This window comes from Eschrichtius robustus, chromosome 1 (assembly GCF_028021215.1).
Source record: "Eschrichtius robustus isolate mEscRob2 chromosome 1, mEscRob2.pri, whole genome shotgun sequence".
NCBI lineage: Eukaryota > Metazoa > Chordata > Mammalia > Artiodactyla > Eschrichtiidae > Eschrichtius > Eschrichtius robustus.
In genome coordinates, this window is record NC_090824.1 from 96,518,643 (window position 1) to 96,545,605 (window position 26,963).

General features: G+C 34.2%; 1 protein-coding gene across 3 annotated transcripts; it reads right to left on the minus strand.

The window, feature by feature from the left end:
- Positions 1–281: 281 nt before the first annotated feature.
- COPS2 (COP9 signalosome subunit 2) lies at positions 282–26,836 on the minus strand. Of its 3 annotated transcripts, none has more exons than XM_068551233.1 (13): positions 26,769–26,836; positions 15,251–15,364; positions 14,507–14,584; positions 12,235–12,360; positions 10,224–10,313; positions 10,028–10,105; positions 7,965–8,139; positions 6,443–6,621; positions 6,277–6,329; positions 3,503–3,600; positions 2,229–2,311; positions 1,657–1,715; positions 282–1,033 (listed from the first exon to the last, which is right to left on the minus strand). In XM_068551233.1, exons 1-13 carry the CDS (start codon positions 26,820–26,822, stop codon positions 889–891), a joined length of 1,332 nt encoding a protein of 443 aa, XP_068407334.1. In that variant the 5' UTR covers positions 26,823–26,836; the 3' UTR covers positions 282–888. The 3 variants fall into 3 exon arrangements, with proteins under 3 accessions (XP_068407334.1, XP_068407325.1, XP_068407343.1); XM_068551224.1 differs by having other exon boundaries at positions 10,224–10,334; XM_068551242.1 differs by lacking the exon at positions 26,769–26,836 and adding an exon at positions 20,992–21,052 and having other exon boundaries at positions 10,224–10,334.
- Between the last annotated feature and the right edge of the window lie 127 nt (positions 26,837–26,963).

Sequence of the window (26,963 nt, forward strand, 5' to 3'; positions counted from 1 at the left end):
TTAAAGTGAACGTTCTGAGAGTTAGAATCTTTTAAAAAGGAGTATCATTCTTAAAAAAAAAAAAAAGGATTTTATTCCTTTAAAGTATCACTTTCAAAGTTAAGTACTATGCAAATGTTTTGTTAGAAACTAATTCTCCTTAAAAACTTGAAAGCAAATAACCAACTTATTTGCTCCCAGGCTTTTTATCATTAACTGAAGAAAAATAATTTGACATTTCTAAGGTACTAAAAAACAAAACAAAAACCCCACATGTAATAAAAACGCATCAAGAACCAAACTACAATTTCTGAGCTGCACTGTTTATTTTGCTGCTTGAAACCTAAGTGACAGTATGCCACTATAATTATGGGGTTTCATCTAAACCTTTACTACACTGCAGGTACAGAAATATACGGACACATTTTTGGAGAACTGACATTTTGCAAAATGCAGCAAACATTTTAATTTATACATGAGAAAAGGAAGTGTTCAAAAGGGTATGCATTTCAAGTTATTGCAGGTTATTTGTGAGAGAATTTCTGCAGGTAAAACATGTTTAAATTTAACCAACAGTAGCGTGTCAGTGTATTTAAAATCATGACAAAAATCTTCTCTCTGGTCATGTTGCCCATGACAAATTACTATGATGTTGTATGTTTTAGGGCAAGATGTCAATACAGCATAAATCCCACGGCATTTTGGTTTTCTTCTGGAGATTAAAGCTGTTTTTCTTGGGATAAATGCAGCAGCAAAACACAAACCAGTTGATCAAAAAAAGCACTTCTGCCATAACTCCAATAATTTTCGGGACACATCAACCGACAGTAGTTTTGCCATTCCCAGTTCTTTTAAGGGTTACATCTCTGCACTGTTGCCTTAAGTGTGTCTGTAAAAGCTTGTTCTCTGTTAAGCCAGTTTACTGACTACAGCCTGGTTGAGAGAATTTAGTTGGTTGGTCCATTTATCTAGTGCAGTATATCGGGCACCACCCCTCTTCTGATGATCCAATTCAAGGAGTTGGTTGACTTGATCAATTCGGCCATGAATAGTGCTGGAAATAAATAAATAAAAGAAGATATGTCTGCAAACCATTTTCACTAAACATATCTTCTGGACTTCATAAAATAGTCACAATATCAATAAATGCAAAAGAAAAAAGCTGCTGCCTACACTGAATGGTTGAGTTCAGCATTAATTTAACATTCACTACCTTATTCAAACTTTAGACAGAAACCAGATTTCAGCTACCTTTCACCAATTTCATTGAAAGAACCAACAGGCATATACTTACCCAATTAATCAAGAGCAAATGTAATTTGTGACGCTTTAAATAACATACTGCCTTTAAGAAAGATACAATTCCCAAACTATTATATATCACACCTTAAACTTTAAAAACAAAATAATACTATCCATTAAATAATTCTCTAGCTGTATATGGGCCATATACTGAATGAGAAACCTTTTGAAAAGTCTTTGAGAACTTTTTCAAAGATCATGTGCTTAATATGATCATTCATTTATAAAAAGACATCACACACATATATCTCTTTTAATAGAAAACCATAGCCAGAGAGTTTCATGGAAAATCAAGAATTCAACTGTTACTTTTGCCATCATTATTCAAACTTTATGTCCTAAACATTTTGTGGTACAAAACAGTCAAGTACTTACTTATCCAATATGCACTGCACCAGCAAGCTCTCCACATCAGCTACATCTATGTTTAACTCCTAAGACAAGAGACTCATTATAATTCTACTAATTAACTTTTTGAAAGACTTTATGATTTTATATAATTATTCTGATTTTAAATTCATTTCTACCACTTAAAAAAGAAAATTTAAAACAAATTTCATTATCTGTTCAAAATACTTCTGAGAACACAGGTCTGATAAAATCCAACTTGTTAACTTTAAAAGTATACCCCTGCTATAATTTTATTGTGGTTGGGGTTAGCCATACATCCACTATATATTTTAACCACTTTCTCTCCTACAATTTTCTCTGAGGCTGGAGGAATCTTTAAAATGAAACTTAATGATTCCTTATTTCTCTTTTCTTTTAACTCAATTTATGCCAGGAAAACAGAAAAATTCAAACTAAAAGGAAAAACCTTAAGTTATGCTGTATTTTAAAACGTAGTATTACAAAATGTTAAGAAGAATTACTCTTTTAAATAGAAGATAGGTATACTGCATTTATAACTACAAATTATAAATATTAAAATCAATGAATAAAAGTACCTTAGAAATAAAAGGAATATGTATTCTTGTGTAAGGCTTAATTAATTTTATAAGCACTTGTGTTCTGATGTTTCGCAAAAGCTCTGAAAGAAAAAAGTTAAAATAACACATTTGTATTTACTAGTTTGTATATCTTTATGAATCACTATGTACTTCTAAGTTATATTAATTAACTATATCATTTATCTTCTCAAAATACATCTTTCTTTCTAGCAAGAACATAAGGTATTTGTGTCTAAAAACATCTGTGTTCAACAGATGCACAGTACGATTAAAGGCTGCCTTTCACATAATTTTTTCTTGTTCCCACCTCCCTGATTTTGCTCATGTTGTGATACTACTTAAAATATCCTCTTGCCTTCTCAATAATACTTTACTGCTCATCATTTCCTCTACAGTTTCCTCTTTCAAGAAGCTCTAATTTATACCCGCCAAGCTTCCTTATTTTATGCTCTCTCAAAACCTAGAGCACTACATTTTATACAATGATTTTACAATTTTCCCTAATTCTTCATGTAAGTCCTTTTAAAAAAAACAGATAGGAGTTCATGCACAAGACTCCTACATTTTCTATGCCCACAAAATATAGTATCATTCTAAGTCCAAATAAGAACTTTAAAAATGTCTGTTGAATGAAAGAGAAAGGAAGTTGAGGAACAAAAGAACATTACTTCTAATCTTTGGATTTTCTTAATGCATCTGGAATTTAAGAATTTGAATAAGTTGTTCCAAATGGTTATTAAAAACCCTCAAATAGCTCCATAACAGGTAGGAACACTGGAGGTGTAAGTGGTTCCAGAACAAAGAGACGACTTTTATCTTTGTTAATCAGAACTTATTAAAAATCTCATACGTTTGTTGGTACAGTGTTAGCCTATGTTTTCAAAGTAAGAGCATCTCAGCATTACCAGTAACAGGCTGTTTTCAAAGCTTTTGCTGTCAAAAATAAATCCTAAAAATTAACTTTGAACTTCAACATCAGTAATAAACACGCAACAGTATCTAAATTAGAATAGGAAGGTAAAAGGGACAGTCACCTTAAATGAAATGGACATCATATAAGAACTTGATTACATTAATAAATGAAATTGGCTAGTGATTTCTTTAAAACAGCTTTATAATTTTAAGGAATATTCCATTCCATGACAGCATTTAGAAACATTTCTATATTTTGCAATAAACAGAAGAAAAACAGCTTAATTCCATGTAGCTCCATTAAGAAGTACTGTTTGACAGCGACAAAGAAAGTAACAATTTCAGCAGAAAGAATATACCTTCAATGTGTTCCCTTATGAAAGGATCATCCATGATGTTGCTGTGATTTGTTTTTAGAATCTTTTCAAATTCAGTGATGTCATTATTCTGATAGGCACTAACAGAAAAAGAAAAGCATAAATTTTGTCAAACATGAAGAAGTCATATATTAAATCAGATAATCCAAAGAGCCTATTTCTCAATTTTTATATGCAAAAATCTAAATTATATTATAGTTTCTGTCATGGAAATTGGAATTAAACACACACGTATCCTCCTGAAAATAAAATGAATTTCCTTTTTAATGCTTTTGGTTTTATAAAGGAAAGATAAATTATATCTTCTGGGGTTATAATATTGTATTTATACATAGCTAATTAAAATCTTCTCTAAATCTTGGTATTGCTAAGAATTGACAACAGTTTAATAACTGTTTAATGCTTGCTGCTTTTAGGTTAAATTGTGCGTTTAATCCCTAAGAAACCAGGTTTCATGCATACTACTGTATGGAGGAGTTTGGATATAAGACAGAATATCCTCTCTGAAGGTTATTCAGAAATGCAGCTTCCTAATTTTTATCTTCTAGAAAGGTACCAGCAACTGCCAAAACTTCTTAAAGGGAACATGTGATTCTCAATTCTCTCTAGCCTTAAAATTCCACTGAGCTATACAGCAGAAAGATTGGTGGCAGATAATTAGTGCCAAATGGGATACACACACAAAGTAGAGAGTGATGGACACTGCTGCAGAAGGCCAAAGGCTGATTTACATTCATGATTCTCTGAGATGTCTACTATCTACTCTCGGAGGCACTATGGGGATTGCTAAAGGTGCTGAGAAGGAAGAAGCCAACCTTCTGGATATGGCACCACTGTCTGCTTTATATGTAAGACATATCATCAGCCATTCTGCACGCCCTCTGCTGTGCTTCCATCTGTTGGGTCGCAATGTAACTTCATGTTAGGGACAGGTGATTCAAGTGCTTCAACAGGAATTATTTTCCTCTATTCTGCTGGCAACTGACTAGGAAGATAAAATTAGGAAGCATTACTTTTCTTACCTACCCCAAATATATTATTGTAATATATAATACTATAGGAGGATATATTCAAATAGTGAAAACACTTGCACACACATATATTTTAACCAAAAGACATTCTTCCACTATTTAAGTGGCTTAAAAAAAAAATCTTACACAAAATGTGGGACACCACAGGCCACTTCTTTCAAAATTTATCATTAAAATAAGTTTTAGCGTTCCAATACAGACGCTTCACTAGAGTAAATTGTAAGACGTAATAAATATACAAATATAGCCATTACTTTTTAAAGGTCTGATAAATCAGTACTTTAATCTATTTAATGCATTTAACCAATTTAATTTGAACAAAATATTAATGTCTAGGGCAAAATTTTCCCTCAATATTTCTTTAAGAGTTTTAAAAGTTAAACTGTTGCTTAGCAATTTAACTTAATAAACATTTTTTTAAAGTATTATGAAGCTAACCTCTAAACGAATAATCTCTTAATGTGGCCAAATGTAGGTAGAATACACTATTTGAAATAAAGATGGAGAAGCCTCCTTTCATAACTAAAATCAACTTAATTCAACAAATATATATTAAGATAAACTAAAGAAGTAAACAATAAAAAAGAAACTGATTTTTTAATGTTGCAGTTTAGGTTTTTTACCCCCTAACCATTCGTAGTCCCCTTAAAATAAAATCTTTCTTATCTTTTACAGCTAAAATTAAGGTTTCAAACAAACAAAAAGCCCAGTAACTTGTAAAAGTCATAGCCAAATAAAAACAAAGTAAATGAGGACATTTTACATAGAAGCTTAAACAGTATTATGAAATAAGCTATTCTCTCCAGGTATATAAAATTTATATGTAGGTGACTCATAATTTATAGCCTAACAGTACTTTTTTAAATTAAAAAAAGACTATTAAGAGAATGTCTGGTCATCTAAATTACCTACATGTACCTGAAAACAAACAAAAAAAACCCAACCTTGCCCCATGTCCCTAACTACATTCTTCCTGTCTTGGTACTCAGCCATACAATCTAAACAATGGACTTGAAACTTAATAAGTTCCTCAGTTTTCTATAAAGAAAGCCCATTAAAGCCTAGGCTCCATCTATTCCTGGCCCAGAGGAAAATTTTTCTTGCTCATTGATTTCTTTTACCAAAACAGGTCTTTTCTAGGCTCTTTGCTTGGTTTCATTTTCTTTAATTTTGTTTAATATTAATTGATTATGGCAGGTTTTTCAGTCATTAGCTATAATTAGTCATATCTTTCTCCACAAAAGGCAACAATAAATCCTTAGATTTCTTACCAGTATGACACCTCTGCTGCTCCTTACGTCAGAAATTTAGTTGAGGCAAATTTATTTAAAGTGATTTTTAATCTTGTCAATTAAGAAAATATACAAGTAAAGAAACTGTCTTACTGAAAATTCTTGACTAATATAGACCAATTCATAATTTCATTTCGGATTAAGGCAGGTAGAAACTGTAACACTGTGAAATTGTTTTAAAACCTCTACAGCTTTCTACTGAAAAACAGTGTGTGTACACACTCACACAGATAATGAATACTTATAAAATCTCGTGACTAACAGAAACAGTAAAATAAATGACTTCAAAAATGTCATCAACTTTGGTATACTTCAAGACAAAATACAAGAGAGCAAACATTGAGTATTAACTGAATTCTGAAAAGTTCTCTCCTCTCTCCTATTTATTCACTGCTTTAAGGTAATTTACCTTAACTGAAATATTAAAGCTTACCTTACTAAATTCGTCATTGCTAGAATTTCTGGATCATTTTTGTAAGGTTTGGCCTAAACAGTTAAAAAAAAAAGAAGAAGAATTAACTATGTATGTACAAAGAAAGAATACATTTATTTTCACAAGGGATAGCTGATAGAAATGAAGAATTAGAGCACAAACATACCTCCTGTGAGTCAAATGGATTTATTCCCGATTTCATTAGCATATTTGCTAAGACCAAATATTTTAAGCAAGTGGTTCGTCTTGGACTTCCCGATTCATCATAATTCTTGAAGGCTTCAAAAAAATCAGTGTGTGCCTTTTCAAATTCACCTTCTCTCAAGTGCATTTTACCTCCACATTCTGTAAAGAATAAAACAGGAGAAAAGAGCACATTTTCAGTTCTGTAATAACAAGATTGAACACTTTATAAAAATCAAATGAAAACTATTTCAGTGCTTCCAGTCTTTTAATTCTATATCTTGAAATAGCTCCTGAAGTGTGTAAAGGGCACATACTTTAATTCTTAAAAGCAAGCTCTTCATTAAACATCAGCCAAACAAGCATTTGCAAATCTTTATTCTCAGTTGAAGTAGAAAGTAATTTTATCAAAACTACAATGAGGTACCACCTCACACCAATCAGAATGGCCATGATTAAAAAGTCTACAAATAGCAAATGCTGGAGAGGGTGTGGAGGAAAGGCAAGAACCCTCCTACACTGTTGGTGGGAATGTTAAGTTGGTGCAGTCACTATGGAAAATAGTATGGAGGTTCCTCAGAAAACTAAAAATAGAATTACCATATATGATCCAGCAATCCCACTCCTGGGCATATATCCAGAGAAACTTATAATTCAAAAAGATACATGTATCCCTATGTTCACAGCAGTTCACAGTAGCCAAGACATGGAAACAACTCAAATGTTCATCGACAGATGAATAGATAAAGAAGATGTGGTACATATACACAATGGAATACTACCTGGCCATAAAAAAGAATGAAATAATGCCATTTGCAGCAACATGGATGCAACTAGAGATTATCATACTAAGTGAAGTAAGTCAGAAAGAGAAAGACAAATCCCATATGATATCACTCATATAAAATAAAGCCAAAACTGAACATATCTACAAAACAGAAACAGACTCACAGACATAGAGAACATACTTGTGGTTGCCAAGGGGGAGCGGGGAAGGAGGAATGGACTGGAAGTTTGGGGTTAATAGAAAACTATTACATATAGAATGGATAAATAACAAGGTCCTATTGTACAGCACAGCACACTATATTCAATATCCTGTGATAAATCGTAATGGAAAAGAATATAAAAAAGAATGTATATATATGTATAACTGAGTCATTTTGCTGTACAGCAGAAATTAACACATTATAAATCAACTATACTTCAATAAAAAATAAATAAATCATTAAAAAAGAAAGTAATTATATATATATATATATCATTACAATTCAACAATAGAACTTCTGATGGTGAATTTTTTTAAATAATATCTTTACTGATGTAACTTTTACACAGACAAAAATTCATCCTAATTCCCTTCTAAGACTAGATCATTTCTTTGACTTCACTACTTTGCCTTTTATTTTCACTAAAACAAACCACCTTCAGAGTCATTCAATCATATGTAAGGACACCTTGATATCTTCCCATGACACTGCCCACCCTTTCCAAACCAAACTTGCCTCTGATGACTCCCATGATCAGTGGATGAGGGATGGCAGACTTGATGTGAAGTGACTGTTCATAGAGTGCTTTAAGTTTTTTGTTATTTTTCTGTGCCGTGTACATCTGAATTTCCAAAGCATATATTTCTAATAACTGTGTGCCTTTTTTCAGGTCATCTTCTCCATCATCAGTCTAGGAAAGCAAATAATGAACATTTAGTCAAGGCAGAATTCAGAGTCAACCTAGTGATTTTTACTTGAGTTACCCTGAGAACCTTACACTTATAATACTAATTCTGTGGGAAAATGCATTACAAATTTCAATTGGGACCTAGATTACTAAGAACATGACCTTCAATGGCCAAAAAGGAACCCATTTTCTAGTCATTTTTGTATTTCCTAGTCATTCAATAGGAAAAAAGTGGCCAGAGGTATTTTTTTATGTATAAAAGTTGCAATGTTTTATCTAGGAGATTATGAATGGTCTTCTCCAAATCTTCACAACTACTTTAGATCCACTGATTCAATCAAAAGCACTTCCCAAGTGCCTTCCTAGTGCCAGGTACTGGGTCTACCTTGGGGAAATACAAATTTAAATAAGCCAATGTTCCTGATCTCAAAAAGTTCACAACCTAGAAGACCAATCTGTCAACAGATAAATTATAATATAAATGATAATAACTCTAGTTAAGTATGAACCAAGTGCCAAGAATGGAAGAGAAAGGACTAATTCTCTTGGGGGATGTCAAAGGAATAACAAAGGTGGGGAGATTTGAGTTCGACTTTGAAAGATGACCAACACCCCACAAAACACAGGCCATGAAAAACAGAATATGGTCAACAGTCAGATAATCATAATATCAAGCACTGACATACACAAAGCCAAAATTTATTATTTACTGGGTCTTCCAACTTAAAACTTCCCTTTATTTGTTATTCATTAACGAGTCACAACCAGACTAAAAAATATGATATGTAAGACAATCTGTACGTTCAGATTATTATGCATCTCTCTATGCTTTAATGTTATTTACAATCCAGATGGCATTTTCCTTATGTTCTGAAATAAACCAAGCAAAAACTTCCCCAGAGGGCTTTTTCATATTCCTTATGTATATATTGTAAGACTTTTTAAAATTAGAAATGCCTTCTCAACCATTTTCATTTCATGTGGAAGTGAACACACAGCTGGTTATGTATCAGACTACGCTTTCCTTAAGAATGTATAGATAAGAAACAATCCATAAATGACTGATCTGCCTTATAAACCAAACCTATTATGAAATATAAAACATTTTCCTGTTCTTAAAAACTAAAAAAAGGTAAAATTATTAAATGAAAATATCTGCAGATGATTTAGAACACTTTTCTGATTAACTTTTTACCCGTTCACAGAAATAAAATATATAATTAAAATAAGAGTACATGGCATTGAAAGAGCATAAAAATATTTAAAACAGTATTTCTACATAATATTTAAACTAATATCAAGTAACTTATTGATCAAGACAAAAACGGAAATACAAAATTACAGCTCACACTTAGAAAGTTATACAGGTGTACTGTCCAGACCACATGGTTATCCAAATTTAAATTAAATTAAAAACTCAGTACCTTCGTCTCACTAGTCACGTTTCAAGTGCTTGATGACATGTACCTGATGCTACCATATTGGAGAGCGCAGATACAGAATGTTCCTAACATCACATGAAGTTCTATGGCACAGTGGTGTTACAGAGGATTCATACATGAAAACTAGAATATAAAATATCTTTATGATGTATGTCTATAATATCCTTTCCAATTTTCATAGGGTACATAATTAAATATGAAAGGCTTATTCTTAGTATTAATGACTGGTCTGTTCATTTATTGATACCTATGCCTCATTCTACAAAGATAAGGATTGAAATTAGGACTAGGAGGAAGAAATGTAATTCTCAGAAAAAATTAGCTTTCTGGTAACTTATTTTCCAAATTTTATTTTTGCAATGATGCTTGAACAAAAACATCCCTAAACAATGTTTCAAATTCAATTTTTTCTTATGAAGAAATATTAAGAAAAAATAAAAGAATGCTACCTGGCAGGACTGATGTAACTGGCGTAAAATTTTTTGAAGCTTTCCATATTCCTCTCGTTCTAAATATAATTTCCCCAGCTGTAAAAAAATAAAATTATTAAAATTAAAAGGTTTCAACAGAAGGTGCATCTTTATAGAGTTTATCAAGGATACCCACCCACTCTTCAAAAGAAAAAAATGTAATTATAATTGTTACCTTTGTATTTGTCTTAAACCACAGTCTGTCATTCTTAGCATCTTTCAAAGCTTCCAGTGTTGTTTCATAGAATTCCTGCAGTAAATCCATCTGACATAAAAAATCAGAATTCTATAATTGTAAACAGCAAATTTGTACCTGTTAATAAAGTTAATTTGAGCAAACTAAAAGTGCATCTTTGAACTTTAATATACATAAGATACACTATCTGTATCTTACTGAATGTCTGTGACAGTCCACAAAATTAACAAAACCTTAGCAAAGTACAGACCAAATTTACAAAAAGTGCCAAGATGTGTTTTTATGCGTTAAAAAAAATAAAACCCAGAAAATGTCTAATGCTCTAGTAGTATAGGTTTGTCCTTTTCAATCTAATAACTTGTTCTATATTAGCAAAGTAAATGACATGCACATAGAACTAGGTGTCTTGTTTATTATTAATAGTGTATATCTCATGCACTCAACTCTTACTTGGTGCCTACTATATGGCAAACGCTAAGTAAGTTGTTAAAGAAACAAAGAATAAGCCTCTTCCCTCAAAAATTCTTCTATAAATGCCACTAATCAATTAACTGGACTATAAGCTTTTAAGTTACTGGTAAACTCTTGGAGTTGAGTGGAGGGAAAAGTCTAGCACAATTTTAGCTGAGTCTAACACCATCAGTTCTTAAGTCCGACTTTTTTAATGGAAATTGCTGTTTCTTTTGCATTATGATAAGCTCCTCTGTCCCCCTCCCCCCCGCTTCTGGCTCTACCTTTGTTTGAATACCTGATTCTCTAGGTCTCTACTTAACAGGATCAAGAGGTAAGAGGGCCATGAGAACAGGAAAGCTTGATACTTTCAGAAAAGGTTGCCTATTTATTCACGACTGCCGATCGCACAGTAAGTCAAGTGTTGCCCAACCATTATCTATACTTACTTTCAAAAAGACAAAAAGCTTACATATAATAGCATGAAGCAACACACAATCTTAAAGTTTTAAATTACTTAATCCCCCCCAATATCTGGCATACCATTTATGAATAATGTACAAATAAATGTTTTGATAACACTCGTTTGTAAAACTCAGAAAATATTTTTCCACTTAAGAAAAGCCCCCTGATATTTAAGAACTCTAGAATTAGTGCCATTAAGTGTTAATGTTCTGAACATAAGTTTATCTTCCTCTATTTCCATTACATATATTTTAGATATGAACAGTAAAAATAAACTGCCTCAAGAAATAAAAACAACATCTAGCAGAAAAGACAGAATGAAAGACGCTGATTCTGAGATGAACATTTTTTGAGTACGGAAAGTTATCAAACGTTCTAAGAAATGCTAAGTGATAGAGAAAATACTTCTTGTGCTCAAATATCATAGCATAAGAAAGCTGAAACTTAGGACTATGTTGCTTAAAAGAATATGAACAAACAGTCCAATTAAAAATTACCTCAGCAATAAAATAATCATTGCTTTTCTTAATAATCAAAGACTAGAATAATGAAAGCACTATCATTCCCCATACCCACTGTAGTTTCATCATCCATCATCCACTTATTCTTTGTAATAGTAGCACTTATTGAATTGAACACCTAATGAGTAATGCCGATTACTAATGGATATGAGTACAGGTTCTCCTCACAAGGATCTTTATCTAATCAAATCTACACAAACCACCTATGACTCACGGCTCAGGGTGGCTAGCTGAAGTGCTGATGAAGTTTATTAGAAGGAACTGTGATAGTAACTGTATGGGAGTCTAATATAAGCCTGCAAAAGTTGTGTGCAGATTGTTAGTATCTGAAGATGATATTTAAAGAGATTAAGCTAGGGTTATAATCTTTTAATATTATACAATTAGTACTGTAATCAAGAATAAAATACACATTATTTTTAAAGCATACTAAAAATAAAAACGAGCATAACTGCTTAAATAAAACCTCTAGGCCTTAAAAACAAAAAAACAAAGCCCTTAGTATAAATGATAAACATATTGATAAGTACTTAGAGGGAAAAACAGAATCTAACCTGCTTAGAAGTGGAGATATAATCAAGAATAGAATTAATGGATTTTTCAGAATAATTTCTTGTGACCGCACTCCGAATATAGGTCAATAGTTGTTTATATCTGTTCATCATTTCTGGAAAGTTTGTCTGTGAGGGAAGAAAAATGCATTACTAGGTACATATTTATTTACTAAGATATATACACATGATTAAGATTATAGTACATATTACTAGCTAATTGAAAAATAATAGTTTTTCAATAATAGAGAAACTATATGACAGAAACATTATAAACATTTTAGCTTAAATTTGAAATTACTAGATTACTCAGTAAATGAATCAATTTTTTGAAGTTAGGCTTTGAAAAAGTACCACTTATAGATTTTCCAAATTTCAGATATTGTTCCTCACGGCACAACAAGCACATTTACTTAAATCACAAAAACTACTAAAATATTCATAAACCAAAAGATAGAAATAAGTCCTACTTTTCAAATATTCTTTCCTAAAAATTTACCCCTTCATCAGGAAGCTCTCTGACAATAGTTATGTATTTCTTCTCTCCCTATTACTGGCAGGCTCTTATATTAAAATGTGAAGTGAAAGAATCTCTTCAAGCCCAGGTACTCAGCCCACTATCAAGAAAAGTCCTCCCAACCCCTAAAAAGGGGAAAAGTCCTCCCACCTAAGGCTCTACTCAATAGCAGATGTAGCTACTGTTGCTATTCCTTGCAGGACTATTTGCATTACTGTGGTTATTCCAGGAAACATGAAAGATCTGAGGAAATAAAGGACTATTAGTGAAATTTCCAGCACTTAAATATTTTGGCAGAGGGTTCTATCATCCCTCAGAGCATATCATATAAGTCAACTTATGAGTCTAACCTTATAACCTGCATCCACAGTCCCCACAATCTCCAAGTGCTGTTAATCCCTCTTTTTATTGGGATTAACAATATACTCTACTTTTAATCACAGAGGTGGAGCAATGGCAGATATAATGCTTTTCTTCTTGAATAACAGAACATGTAAATTTATTAGGGTCAAGAATAAACTAATGACACTGTAATTCTTCTGCTTATGACTATGTTCTGCCCTGGTATATAGCATGAAGGACAAGAAAAGAAAAACATGAGAAGACTCCCTGAAACGTTCTAAGCAAGTGAATTACAAAAAAGAAAACCAGTAGGGGTAGGTGAGAAAAAACAGAACAATGAGAAAAGCTTTAGCAATATACATCAAACTACTTTCATTTCCAAGTATACCAGCACCACATGGGGGTAAATAATAGGTAACACCCTCTCAATGAGCCACTAAAACCCAAGTTACAGAACGTATCTCCTAGCAAAATGGGAATCAGAAATATGACTGTCCCAACTTTTAGATTATATCTTGATACTGAAATAGGATTTTAGCAAAAAGTTAGTTTTGACTTCATTTCCTTATGCCACAATAACTTTAAAGCTAATTTTTCAAAAATTATGTTACTGTAATGAAAGATCGAGGGACGATTAGGTTTACTGGTTTTTATTTGCAGTGGTGAACGAACAGAGCAGTTGACAACAAACCTTTCCAACTTTTTACTGCCCAAGAGGACTACACAGAAACATGAGTCTGACTCTGAATCTAACTCAAAAACGAGGCGGCAGGGATGGAAGCTGAAACTACTCTTGTAAACCACAACTTATTCAGAGATGCTACTACAGCAAATAAAAGGTAGAGAAGGAAGGTAGGCAAAATAACACAAAATACAAATAATCCTCTCCTTTCACTTGCTTCCCATCTTGGCTCAAGGTAAAGTGGTAAAAATCAAATCCTACGGGTGGCATACATTTAAACGGGCTCAAAAACTATAAACGACTGCTAGTATGTTAAGATAGTAGATTTCTTTAGGTTTTGGCCCTAATCAGTGGAAGAGGAACGTTTTGTAATAAAAAGTAGAACCTCAGAACTCCTAAATAAACACTAATAGTTTGTTGAAAAGTCACTCTATTAAGAGTCTCATGCTCTACTGACTGAGCTAGCCTGGCAGCGAAAAGTCATTCTATTGATAATGCAGCTAAATACTGCCCATGTATCGAAAAGATAAGTTTTCTTAAACAGAAAACTTTGTATCCTATGCAGAATTTTTAAAATTTAGTACTACTGTAGTCACAAATGAAAAGTAGGCTAAATATGGAAACATATCAACAGAATTATTTTAGAGAAATAGATATAATGACATTTTGTTGCCATGAGGTTTTTAAGTACAGAATTTCACTAACAGTTTAATTCCTCTCAAAACAAATCTTACCAACTTGAAGTTAATCTTAATCATTTGTTTCAGTGCTTTAAATCCCCATTCTCCTTTTTCACCTTCAAGTTCCAAAACCTAAAAAAAGAAGAAACTTCCAGTATAATTTAATACCGTTATTTTCTAATGACACTCAATATTGAAGTTGTAAACTAATTTTACATTATATGCATGAAAAACACTGCCCCAAGAACTCTAGTTCTCAATGTCATTTTTAATAGGTTTAAGAAAAGAAACCAGCCTTAAAATGCTTACTTAAGGATAAGTGAGCTTATTTTGAAGTTTCTTCAACAAAAGATTAAATAAGAACTACTTCTTGATTATACAATCCCAGAAGTACTTTTTATTCCTCTGAATAATCCGCTGGTAAGAATAACCCAAAAGTTTATCAATAGTAAAGAAATCACACTATTTAATAATGAAACCACACCTGTGTGATTTGTCACCAAAAGACAAAGGACCACGAGTGCAGGGATAATAACTATTGACCAGCATGTTGGTTCTCTTTCTGCCAGAACCATACTAGCTTTTCAGGACAATGGCCCTGCTTTATAGATAACCTGATTGGAAAAAACAAAAGGATAGCCCTTTTGAAATATTTGCTTTTGCTGCATAATGCAAACTTATTTTACAGGATTATCACTAAGTATCCAAACATATTACTGAGATAAAATCACTTGGAATTTACTTAAGACATCATTTAGAAAAATATAAGACACAGAATCAGCCAGAAAAAATATGAACCTTTTGGAAACTGCTTAATGCTGCTTTTGGGTCATCTTCTTTTAATGCTTTGGAATTATAGTACTGATTTTCCAAATCCACATTTGGCTCAGAGTTACTATCTTCAGAGTATTCCTGTGTGTTAGAAAGAGATATTAAAATGAAGGAAAAAAAGAAACTCACACATTGCTAAAATGTGAATACTGTTAAGAGAAAATCCGCACATTTATAAAAAAAAAAAACAATTTAATTACATAGGTGAAATCCCATTGATATTTAACCATTATTTAAATAACAAGGGGAAAACCCAAAATCAAGTGGAGAGCAGAATACAGTAGTCCCTCCTTATCCGTGGTTTCACTTTCTATGGTTTCAGTTGCTCCATCAGTTGAGGTATGGAAACTGGAAAATTCCAGAAATAAACAATTCATAAGTTTTAAATTGTGAGTCATTCTGAGTAGCACGAAAACATCTCTTGCCATCTCTCTCTGTTCCACCCTGAATGTGAATCATCCCTTTGTCCAGCATATCCTACCTGCGAGTCACTTAACAGCAGGCTCAGTTATCCACTATTGTGGTATCACAGTGCTTGTGTTCAAGTTACCCTTACTGTACTTAATAATGGCCCCAAAGCTCAAACGTAGAAATTCACATATGCCAAAAAGAGGCCCTAAAGTGCTTCTTTAAATTGGAAAGGTGACAGTTCTCAACTTAAGGAAAAGAAAAAAAAGTGTATGCTGAGGTTGCTAAGATCCATGGTAAGAACGAATCTTCTATCCATGAAATTGTGAAGGAAAAAAGAAATTTGTGCTAGCTTTGCTGTTGCAGAAGTTACGGCCAAAGTGTGTGAAAAGTACTTAGTTAAGATGAAAAAGGCATTAAATTTGTGGGTGAAGGACGTGAACAGAAAACATGTTCTGACTGATGGTAATGTATTATGCCAGAAAACATTGAGCCTATACAAAGACTTCAGCAAAGGGTTCCCTGAGATGAGTGACACCAAGCCATTTACTGCAAGTAAGGGATGGTTGCGTAGTTTCAGGAACAGGTTTGGACTGAAAAATATAAAAATTACTGGAGAGGCTACATCTGCTAATGAAGAAGTCACTGTCACATTTCTGGCAAAGTTGAAGGAGTTGATTAAGGACAGAGACCACATTCGTACAACTTTTATTACAGTATATTGTTATAATTGTTCTATTTTATTATTCTTGTTAATCTATTACTGTGCCTAATTTATAAATTAAACTATATTATAGGTATGTATGTATAGGAAAAAACATAGCATATATATGGTTTAGTACTGTCCTCGGTTTCAGGCAACCACTGGGGGTCTTGAACTACTGTAGAATCATTTCTTTCCTTCAGGTCAAAACTATGATTTCCATAGAATCAACACAAAAGCAAATTGTAAAGAAATATTGGTTATGATCTTCAATTCTGAGGTGGTTAACCTTTTGTTGATAATGGAACCTGAGAAAAATCACTGTAAATACTAATCATTATGTAAATGTTAACTATTCATCTTTAGTTCCATAATCTAGTTTTTGCTACTCCCTAAGTCTAAATTTCATTATTCTAACATGGCCTAACTACCCAGGATGGTAATCTATATATAGCAGAGTAGTCTATTACTAAATATAACTATGTTTATAAGAATATTTGCTTTATGTGCATTCCACATTACTCAACAGCTGTTTAGTTATATTAACATACTTTAGTTTTATAACAAATCAAAATAAATAAAACAAAATTTATTTATATAGTTTTATGTGACTTTTCATCACATAAATTCAGTTCCTAGTTATGGAACAATAAAGCACAAAGAAAAACTGGACTAACACTATTTTGTGGAGCAGTATAAACAAGAGTTTAAAATAGTTCCAGGATATGATATTCAATTTAATGATGAGGATTATAAAATATACATAAATTAGTGTAGTAAAAACTATTATTTTAGGAAGAGAGATTATTTCCTTCAGCTACGAGTCATTACAAAGGGCAAGTTTATGCCAAATTCAGAATTGTGCCTGAAAGTAAACAGGAAAAGACAAGAACAGCTATTTCTAAATCCAAGTACAGGTAAACTTTTTTTGCAGATACTTATGAGAAATTTTGTATTGTCTCATAAAGGCACATGAAAGAAAAAAGGTGCATGAGTGTAGTGTTAGAAAGCTCAAAAATATGTAAACACAAGACAAATTTTTCCTATGACCAGTAGATGGAGGGAGGTGTTTGATCTTAGTATAGAATCAGTTTTAGCTGACCACAATGGCTTTGTAATGTGCGCCCTCTGGAGGATAATTATTTCCTTGTATAAAGATACTTCCTGTGAAACACTGTCACTCTGTCTCACAAATGTAAGATCAGGAATTCAGTTATGCTCAACATATGAAAATCCTCTGGAACACTTCTCTTAGAGTTGGGATCAAATTCTGAGTAGTGTGTAAAGTTCATAATCACTCATTCACTTCCTAACCCTGTAATTTAGGTTTGACTACAATAAAACTGATTAAACTAAGAAAGCAATTAATAAATAATGAACAAGCCAAGTGTATACATCAAATCATGTTATGAGAGTAATGGCTTCTGAGCCAGGTTGTGAAAGATAAATGGGAGTTTGCATGCTGGACAAAACAAGAAAGGGGAAAAGAGAACAGCAGACACGAAACTGTAACGGGAGGTAGCTAAACAGCTAAAAGCAATCATACCGCTGGAACATAAAAATCCCTTACTGATTCTACCTTGAACATGAATCCCAAGTCCATCCACTCCCCCCCCCACCCCGCCACCACCCTAGTCTACCACGCCACTTTCATCTCTCCACAGACTATAACCTTCCCATTCTCCTTTTTAACTTTCAAATTCCAATCTTCTTAGGGTAAGCAGCCAGAATAATCTTCATAACATGTAAATTATCTCATTCCTCTTCTCAAAAATGGTTTCCCATTGCTCTTAAAATCAAGTTCAAAAATCACCAAAATGTGACTCGATTATGCACCCAACCATATCTCCTGTCAAGCTCTCCCTCATTCACTCTGCTGCAGCCATCCTGGCCTTACCTCACAAGTTGCCAAACTTGTTCTCACCTTTACGTGCCATTCCTTTTTCTTTCTACCTCTCTTCATCCCATTAATCACTGCATATCATTACAGCTTAAGCGTCACCTCCTCAGGGAAGACTTGGGAGTAAAGAATCATAGCTATAAAACCTACTCTACACCTTTGGAAATCAGTTCTTCTCAGTTATTCTCTAGTAACTGTTCAATAATATATGGGAATAGCTAGAACCAGAAAATGACTTTTCTGCAACCCAAATCTTCAGAATGCACCCCTCAACTTGGAAGCAAAATATCTTTGATTTACATCTATCACCAAGTCTAAGAATCTGGACTCTTACTCAAAGCCCATTTATTTTTGGTTTCTTGGCCCATAACGGATTAGGAAAAAAAAACTGACTAGGATATGAGGTAAGTAGAAGCTGAGAGGCACACACGAGTAGGACACGGAGTTGCCAGAAGGTTAACTTCAATTACTGGAAATTACTGAACTGATTATAACATTGTTGAAGGCAGGAACCTTTACATTTCCTACCATGTCTGAATGTCTCTTGTAGCACAAGACTGACTACCTGCAACTTCTGGGAACTGACTGGCTCCAGCTAATGATATTTCTAACTTCTACATAACTCCCCCAAATCACTACAATTGAGATAAGACTTAATCCAGCCCTCAGCATTTTGTGAATATGTTCTTTTGGTTTTTCATATTACATGGGTTAAGAAGTGAAATGTATAATATTTTTTAAATAATTGCAATTCAATTCTTAAGTGTTACTGCTGAAATGTATAAATACATGAGAATTGGCACAGCTGATACGTTACTGATTGGTTTCTTATAATTAGGCAGTCCTGTGTTATGATCTGCAACACCATGTTGCAGCCTCCATGACATCACTAACCTGTCATTTGCAGCTCAGTGAATCACACCATCAATACAAACTACGCTACAGCAAACTATTCACTTACTACACTGGCATGATTTTTACACTGAAGATATTTTGAGAAGTCTTTAGAATAATTCTTTTGTGTAGAATATCTATTATATATTATTTATATCTATTATTTACACTCAATGATAATGATCTTTAGTATAAACCAGCAATTAAATGTTGCTCAACAAATGCAAATTAAGTCTTTCCCATCAAGCTATTCATGGTCTGAGACAGATATGCAAATGAAACATCAATATAACACAATAAAAGCAGTAACAGAGACACATACTAGGCACAGTGGCAGCTCAGAAGAGGAGTAATCAACTACTCTTGAATGAGTTAGAAGAGGGAAAAGTTACCTGAACCAGGTCTAAAAGTAGGAACAGAAGTTCCCAGGGATGAGAAAAGGCACCGGAAATAAAACAATTAACTATGCAAAAGCATGGAAGCTTGAAATGGCATCGCATATTTGGAAGAACCATCAATAGTCTGACTGGGCTGAAACACAGGATGTGTGTAGAGCTGATAAGAGATAAACTGGATCAGACAGTAGAACTGTACAAGTCTAGCAGGAGTTTAGATCAAATGGAGACGCACTAAAATGTTTTATAGGGAATTAGACCTGTGTTTTAGGAAGAGCATTCTGGTAGTAATGAAGTAGCCCACTGGATACTCTTACAACAGTCTGGCCAAGACATGATGAAGGTCTGATCCAAGTAGTAGAACAGGGAGAAGAGGAAGGGGATAGAATAAATATATGCGATGTTAAGGATGTAAAATAAAAAGGACACATCATATGGACACAAGAAAGGGGAAAAGTTATCTCTAAAGACTATTGCTGACTTGGTTACACACAGTACCATTAGTCAAAATAGGGAATATAGGAAAAGTATTAAATAAATATTGCTAACTGAATTCCCTTATGTCAGATGAAGAGGTGATAACTATAATTTATAGAAGTATAAATGAAATGTTTTTAAAAGAGAAGTTGAAATTTTAACCTACATATTAAGAATGCTTTAAAAAAAACAAAGAATTTAAGCAATATATGAAAAAGCAAGCACTTGAACAGTGTTAAAGGGATTTAAAAAAATCCACTGAAGTTCATAATAGTTCCAACCCACTTACATAATAACTCATGTCCTGACATCTTCCCAAAGCAATTACGTACCCATCTACACCAACCAAATCTATTCTTTCTTCCCCCCAAATATGCCATGCACTTCAACATCTCTGCTTTGGCATACACTGGTCTCTCTGCTAGGAATTCTAATCCACCGCCCCTTCCAACAAACTTCCCACTTTTCTCCTATGATGCTCCCCACCCCTAACACTCCTGAGAAAGGTATTCATCAAGGCTTACCTTGTGATTCTTTCTCCAACTCTTCTTAGCAAAATAAATTTTCTCCTCAGTCATGCTTCTACATGACATGCATGTCTCTAAGACGGAGTCTTGTGTGTTTGCTGTTCCCACCTCCCCTCTCCCCTCACCTGCCCCACCATGAGCTTCTCAAAAGCAAGAACTTACTTTTACTCATCTTGGTATCCCCAGAGCCTGGTATATTACAAAATGCTCAATAAGTGTTTGCTTAATTGAAATGAAAAGTGGGTGACTGTTCCAAAATAACACAACACACAATAGGCAGGGACAATTCTGACTCTATGTTGGAACGTAGCCACTGCTGAACAGGGTCAGTTTCATAGTTCATGTACTTGTGTCTCTTGCCAATAGAGGTCTTAAGAAACGTGCTCTAGGAAAACAAGACTCACCATCAACAATGCTTCCCAAGGCTTGACCATGTTTAGACAGCTATACTAGATGTTGGGCATCTAGGGCAAAGAGCAAAGTCTCATTATCCTTAAGGATGAGATTTAATCCAAGCCCTAGGTAGCCAACTGTGGTTTAGCCATTCATAAAATTAACCAAACTTTTAAAAATTTCACTCAAGGTAACGGATCCTAATTTGTCAATGGCATAAATCAGAACATTCTTTTATCTGTCCTAAACTTTCAGTCTTCAAATTAAATTTTCCAACAAGACATCATTAAAGTCATTAGACTTGGGCTCTAGTTTTGACTTGGCCACTAATTTGTCACGTAAATTTAGGTAAGTCACTTACACTGGATGTTTCAGTTCCTCTCCTGTCAATTATGGGGGTTGATCTCTAATTCTTGCTGAGATCCACGTGTTCATTTTGGGACATAGTACACAAGTACAAATTTACTCTGTTGGATATTCATACTTTACAGATTTACATTAGGGGTGAAAAAATTTATCTCATTGTTAGCACATAAGAGCTGTCTCTCATTACTTATGGGAGATCTTATAATGACATCCTTATCATTAGTTATCCTTGTTTGAACCTCTCTAATTTCATTATATAGGATACACCTATGAGGTAATGCAACAGGCCTTTTAGAAAATACACCCAAACTTGTATTTCAAACCAATGTTCTTTAAAGTAGTAACTTTAAGAGGTGGTAAATTACTGGTACATTATTCCAATTATACTGACATGGATTATTAAGTAACACTTCTGAAATTCTTAAGTTAGATGTTTCCAACCTAAAACAGCATCATCCAGTTTGAGGGCCCAACTTATTTATCAAACCCGACTCACACAATTTTTGACACCTATAAAATGGAGAAAACTTGGCTATAGCTCAAGTTTAAAAAAAAAAAAAAAAAGAAGCTGCACACTGTTTACAACAGCAAAAGGAAACAGGCCAAATTCTCATCAATAGAGAAATGGTTAAATAAAGTATGGTACATCCACGCAATCAGTGCAGCTATAAAAAGAAATAAGTAATCTCTCTGCATAGTTCTATGAAATAATCTCCAAGATAAATTAAAAAACCAAGTGTAGAACAATATATATAATATGCTACATCTTGGTTTAAAAAAGGGGAGTGGGATAAAAATGTGTATTTGGTTACCTATGGGAGGAATGGGAACTGGGCAAATAGGGAACAAAAATGGAAATTTTATTTTAACATTTCATGTTTTTGAACCATGTGCATGTATTACCTATTTTAAAAAGCTAGATGCTTCAGGTTCTGAAGAACTCTAAAAAATTTTGAGCAATGACAAAAATCACTGTTTGGTGCTCCACCCCCCCTGCCAAGATCAAAGTAAGATTTCTGTTCATTTGTACCCTGTAAACCATCCCCTCTCCCCCCAGCAATAAAATGCAGGTTCACTGTGAAAGGTTTGCAAGAAAGAAACACATTTTAATTTTCCTGACACTTTTCATATTTTCCAGACATTTTTTTCTATATTTTTCCCACCCAGCAAAATAAATTTTAGCCCCACCCAATAAAATCATAATATGGATTACATATTTATAGTGGACATGTGTTCACTATGTGCACAGCAATGGTGACCGACTCTTCCTCTCCTAGGTGAGGGTTTTCAATTATAGTGCTCCTCCCACAGGGCAGGGCAAGCAACCTATCCTCCCTCTCTACAGTGACTGAGTGGTTCGAAGAGGGTGATGCAGGCCTAGGGTGAATCAATAAAAGTTCTTCCTAGGGTTTCACTGTTAGAGCTAGCAAGGAAGACTCTTTTGCCTTTGGGGTTATAATACTAGGAAGATAACACATTATATCACAAGATCTTGTGATATAATGTGAAGGCAATTAAGCCAATACAGTGAGGAAAGCAGCCCAGGAAGAGAGACAGAAACAGAAAAAGACCCAGCATCATTATCTGAGCCATGAATCCAGCCACATTTACACTTCCTGGTGACGTGAGCCAATACACACTCTTTTTAGTTTAAGCTAGTGTGACATGTATTCCTGTCCTCCCTTACACCCAAGAGTATTGACTAATTTATCAAGTTTTTCATATCATTGGATAGTCTTTAGAAGCATGGTTTGAAATGCTGACATACTTTCCATCACATGGATATATCATAATTTATTATTACCTTATTAGTATTAATAGTATTCCCATACTATTGATAATTTAGGGGGTGTTTCCAATTATTTACAATTAAACATTTTTTTTTTTTTTTTGGCCACTCTGAGAGGCTTGTGGGATCTTAATTCTGCGACCAGGGAACAAACCTGGGCCCACGGCAAAGAAACCTCCAAGTTCTAACCACTGGACTGCCAGGGAATTCCCTGTCATGTTTCTTTTAAGCCTCAACTGTATAATCAAACTTCATCTTTGTGAAGACTACATGCAGAATTCCCAATGTGTGTACAGCATAAAAAACAATGGCCCAGACCACAAAAAGTATATTGTTTGAAAATCTGTTCTTAAAGATCCCCAACATTTTGTTTGTCAAGCTTGTAAGTGACTGAGACAACAGTCTCAGAATAAAATAAGCTATAACCTCCAAGTTCCTTATATGTACAATGAGTGACAAGTGAATGTCTTAATATTAAACACACAAATCCCTGAAGCTATTTTTTGCCCCTGTCCTATATTAATCTACTACTTCTTTTTCAAAGTGTATATTCTATTCATGTCAATTCAAAAATCTTTTTAAAAAATGGAAGTGTTATATTTTAATTTGCTAAACCATGTTCTAAGGTTCTTTATAACATACATGACATTTGTCTGATCTTGTTAAAGTTGTGACAAATAAGAGATTCTGTAAGATATCCTATGGCTAAGACTCTTCTCTCGCCCCCCAAAAAGCAGAAAAAAAGAAGTAAACTTCTAGGGCATTAAAACAGCTATTTATTAAGACAAGAATAACAATACTAGTAAACATTCATTCACAAATCACAACTATAAACCTGACTAGGTGATTATAATGAGGCTCACATTTCAGTAATATACCTAACCAAGTAGAATTAGTCTACCTTTTCAACATTTTTTTTTCTAATAATAACATTTAAGTTCAAATATACAATACCTATAACAGGAACTACTAAAGAATAATTTTTGATATGAAATCAGTCTGTCTTAAATCCTTTCTAAAAGATTATTAGAAGTACTAATGAACTTCATGCTAGAATGGCTGAACTGTGGAATTACAATACAGTTAACTTATCTATCAAGGGCTTTATTAACTTAATGAATGGCACTATAGTTATTACTTATTATTATTAATTGTTACTATTAACACTATCGTATATAAATCTGTAAAATTACCATTGGATTAAAAGACATTTACCAGTACCGTCTTCTACTTCTCCATTCACGCCTATGCTTAGAAAATGCCTGCTTCTGCCTCAAATAAAAGTCAAAAAGATCTTAGAAATAAGAGGTCAAGCATATTGAATTGATTTCATGTTTGTTTCTTCTTTTTTTAACCAACTTAATTCTCGTTTAGCTCTTGGGCACAAATCATTGTTTACTTTTTTTGATAAAACAGTATAGTTTTAGAAACAAATTTTTACCTTTTCCAGTGGTATCCTAACTACCTATTTCTACTAGATTGGGCAAGAACAAGAAGTGATTTAGGGTATTAAAATTTATCAACAGACAACTTATAAAATAAATACTGAACATATCTGTAAGGATACTCATGGCTCTTGTTAACATTTTGACTAAAATGAGGTGATGGCAAACTTTCCAACAAACAATACATTTTTTAATAAAAAAGAAGTTTCCCTAAAACAGCAAGTCAATTCTGACTCTTTAAATTCTAAGAAACAAACAAACAGAAAAGACCCAGGCAAATAACTATTAAAAAACAAAAACAACAACAACTTTTCTTTTGGCAACATGTAAGGATGAAATGGCAACCAGCCCTCTTAATCTTTTTTTTTTTAAACATAGTGGCTTAAGGAAATTAACTAAGGAAGTAAAAAATAAATTAATATGATATCTATGTAAGAGATATATGGGGGGAGGACTATTTAACAGAATGCTGGAGCGGGGAATTATTATTTAATTGCATGTGGTAGTGTAAAATCTTACTTTTTTTGGTTAAGAAATTTTAAAAAAAGGTTAAAACTACATGTTCAATTTTATACTGTACATGTACTGTAGGCCCTCAAAGGCTGGAGAAACATAGCCAAGTTAAATCATGTATGTTTAATTAAAATCCTTGCAAAAATGAACTGAGTACTTCATGGGACAGTAAGATTCTCATTGTCATTCTTACATTAGAGTCTCACTCATGGTGCTAATAAGTCATGCATTCAAAAAACTATTGCGTAGAAAACAGATAGGCACAAACATGTAAAAACACTAGTTAAAACAGTTAAAAGAAACACTTCCGTAGTTAAAAAATACCTGTAATATAAGTAAACATGTAATAAATAAAAATGCACAAAATATTACAAGTAACATTCTTAATGGACTTAGGGCACTGCCTAAAACTGGCTTGATCTGAAGAAACCAAAATGGAAGGCAGAAATCTTAACTATTAGCAAAACTCTGCGTTTAAGAATTACCAACACCTCTACTATAAATTTCAGGTAATAACAAGCATTTCCCTCTCCCTTTTGCAAATACGCCTTCTTTTAAAAGGGAAAGATTAATTGGAAACGACTATACAAAGATTTACACTAATTCAAAATGATATATTAATATCTTGATAACTCTCTGGCACTTAAAATATGAGACAGACTTCCCTAAGCATCTATTTCATAACTTTACGATAATGCAGCATCACCATAACATACAAGAACCATGCACAAAAACACCCCCAAATAAAAAGCAAAGCCAAGTTGACGCTGATTCTTGGTCCAGATAATCTTTCTTAGTTCCCACACAGGTAATGTTTTTGAATATCCACTTGAAATGTTAGTGAAGTTTTAAAAACCTGTAAATCTGTTCATAAATTAAACCTTGAATCTTTAAAAAATCACCATTCAGCTACAGAAATTCGTTTAGTTCTACACTGTTGATATTTTTAACTTTGAATATGGGGAAATTACTAAGTCAAGATAAAAGCCAATGTGTCAATCCCCTTATACCACCCCACCCGCCAAACCCCAAACAAACAAAAAGCAAAACCTCCTCACCAGCTTTTCTCTTTAAACAAGTAGTTAAACTACTTTTTTTAAAGCTAGCCTTGCTCTCAGTTCTCCAGTGCACCTTTACCTTAAACCAAAACGGACCCTGGACAAGACTAATTAAGCTCTGTTTCCAGGAGACTCACAAGTGGCTTTTCGCTGTCAGGCCTGGGAGCAGTAAGGCCTCCTAGTTTTCGGACCCCTCTCCCAGCATTTCGCACCCGCTCAATTCAAGTGTGAATAAGAGGGGCCGAGAACGCCGGGCCCGAAAGGGCATCGCCGGGGCCTAGACCACTGCACGGTCCCCAAGGCGGCTCGGGCGGTAGGGAAGAGGGAGGAGGCATAGAGAACCGGACGCTGGAGGCCAGGGGTAAACGGAGGAGGCGCTCGGACTTGGAGCGCAATGCTCGGGACCCCCTTCGCTGCCTCCTTTACCCTCCCTTCCCCCATGCTGGAGAGGCAGGGCCCGGGCCCGGTGCGGGAAGGGGGAGGAGGTAAACTCGTCCTGTCACTGCACCGGGAGAGGCTGGAAGGAGCACATGTTCAACGGGGAAAGGCCGCGGCCGCCCCGGCCCCTAAAGCCAGAAGCCACCTCCGGCCCCAGAGTTCTGTTCCCTGCGCCTCACCAGGTCGTAGTCCTCCTCATCATCGCACATGAAATCATCCTCCATGTCAGACATCTTGGCTGGGACGGGGGGGGGGAGCGGGGGAGGAGAAATTGGAGACAACCTCCTCCCACAATCCTCCGCGGCTCAGAGGCGTCACTCCCAGCTTCTCCTCGCCTTCCCGTCGCTCTTAGAGGAGCTGAATGTTTCCTCCCG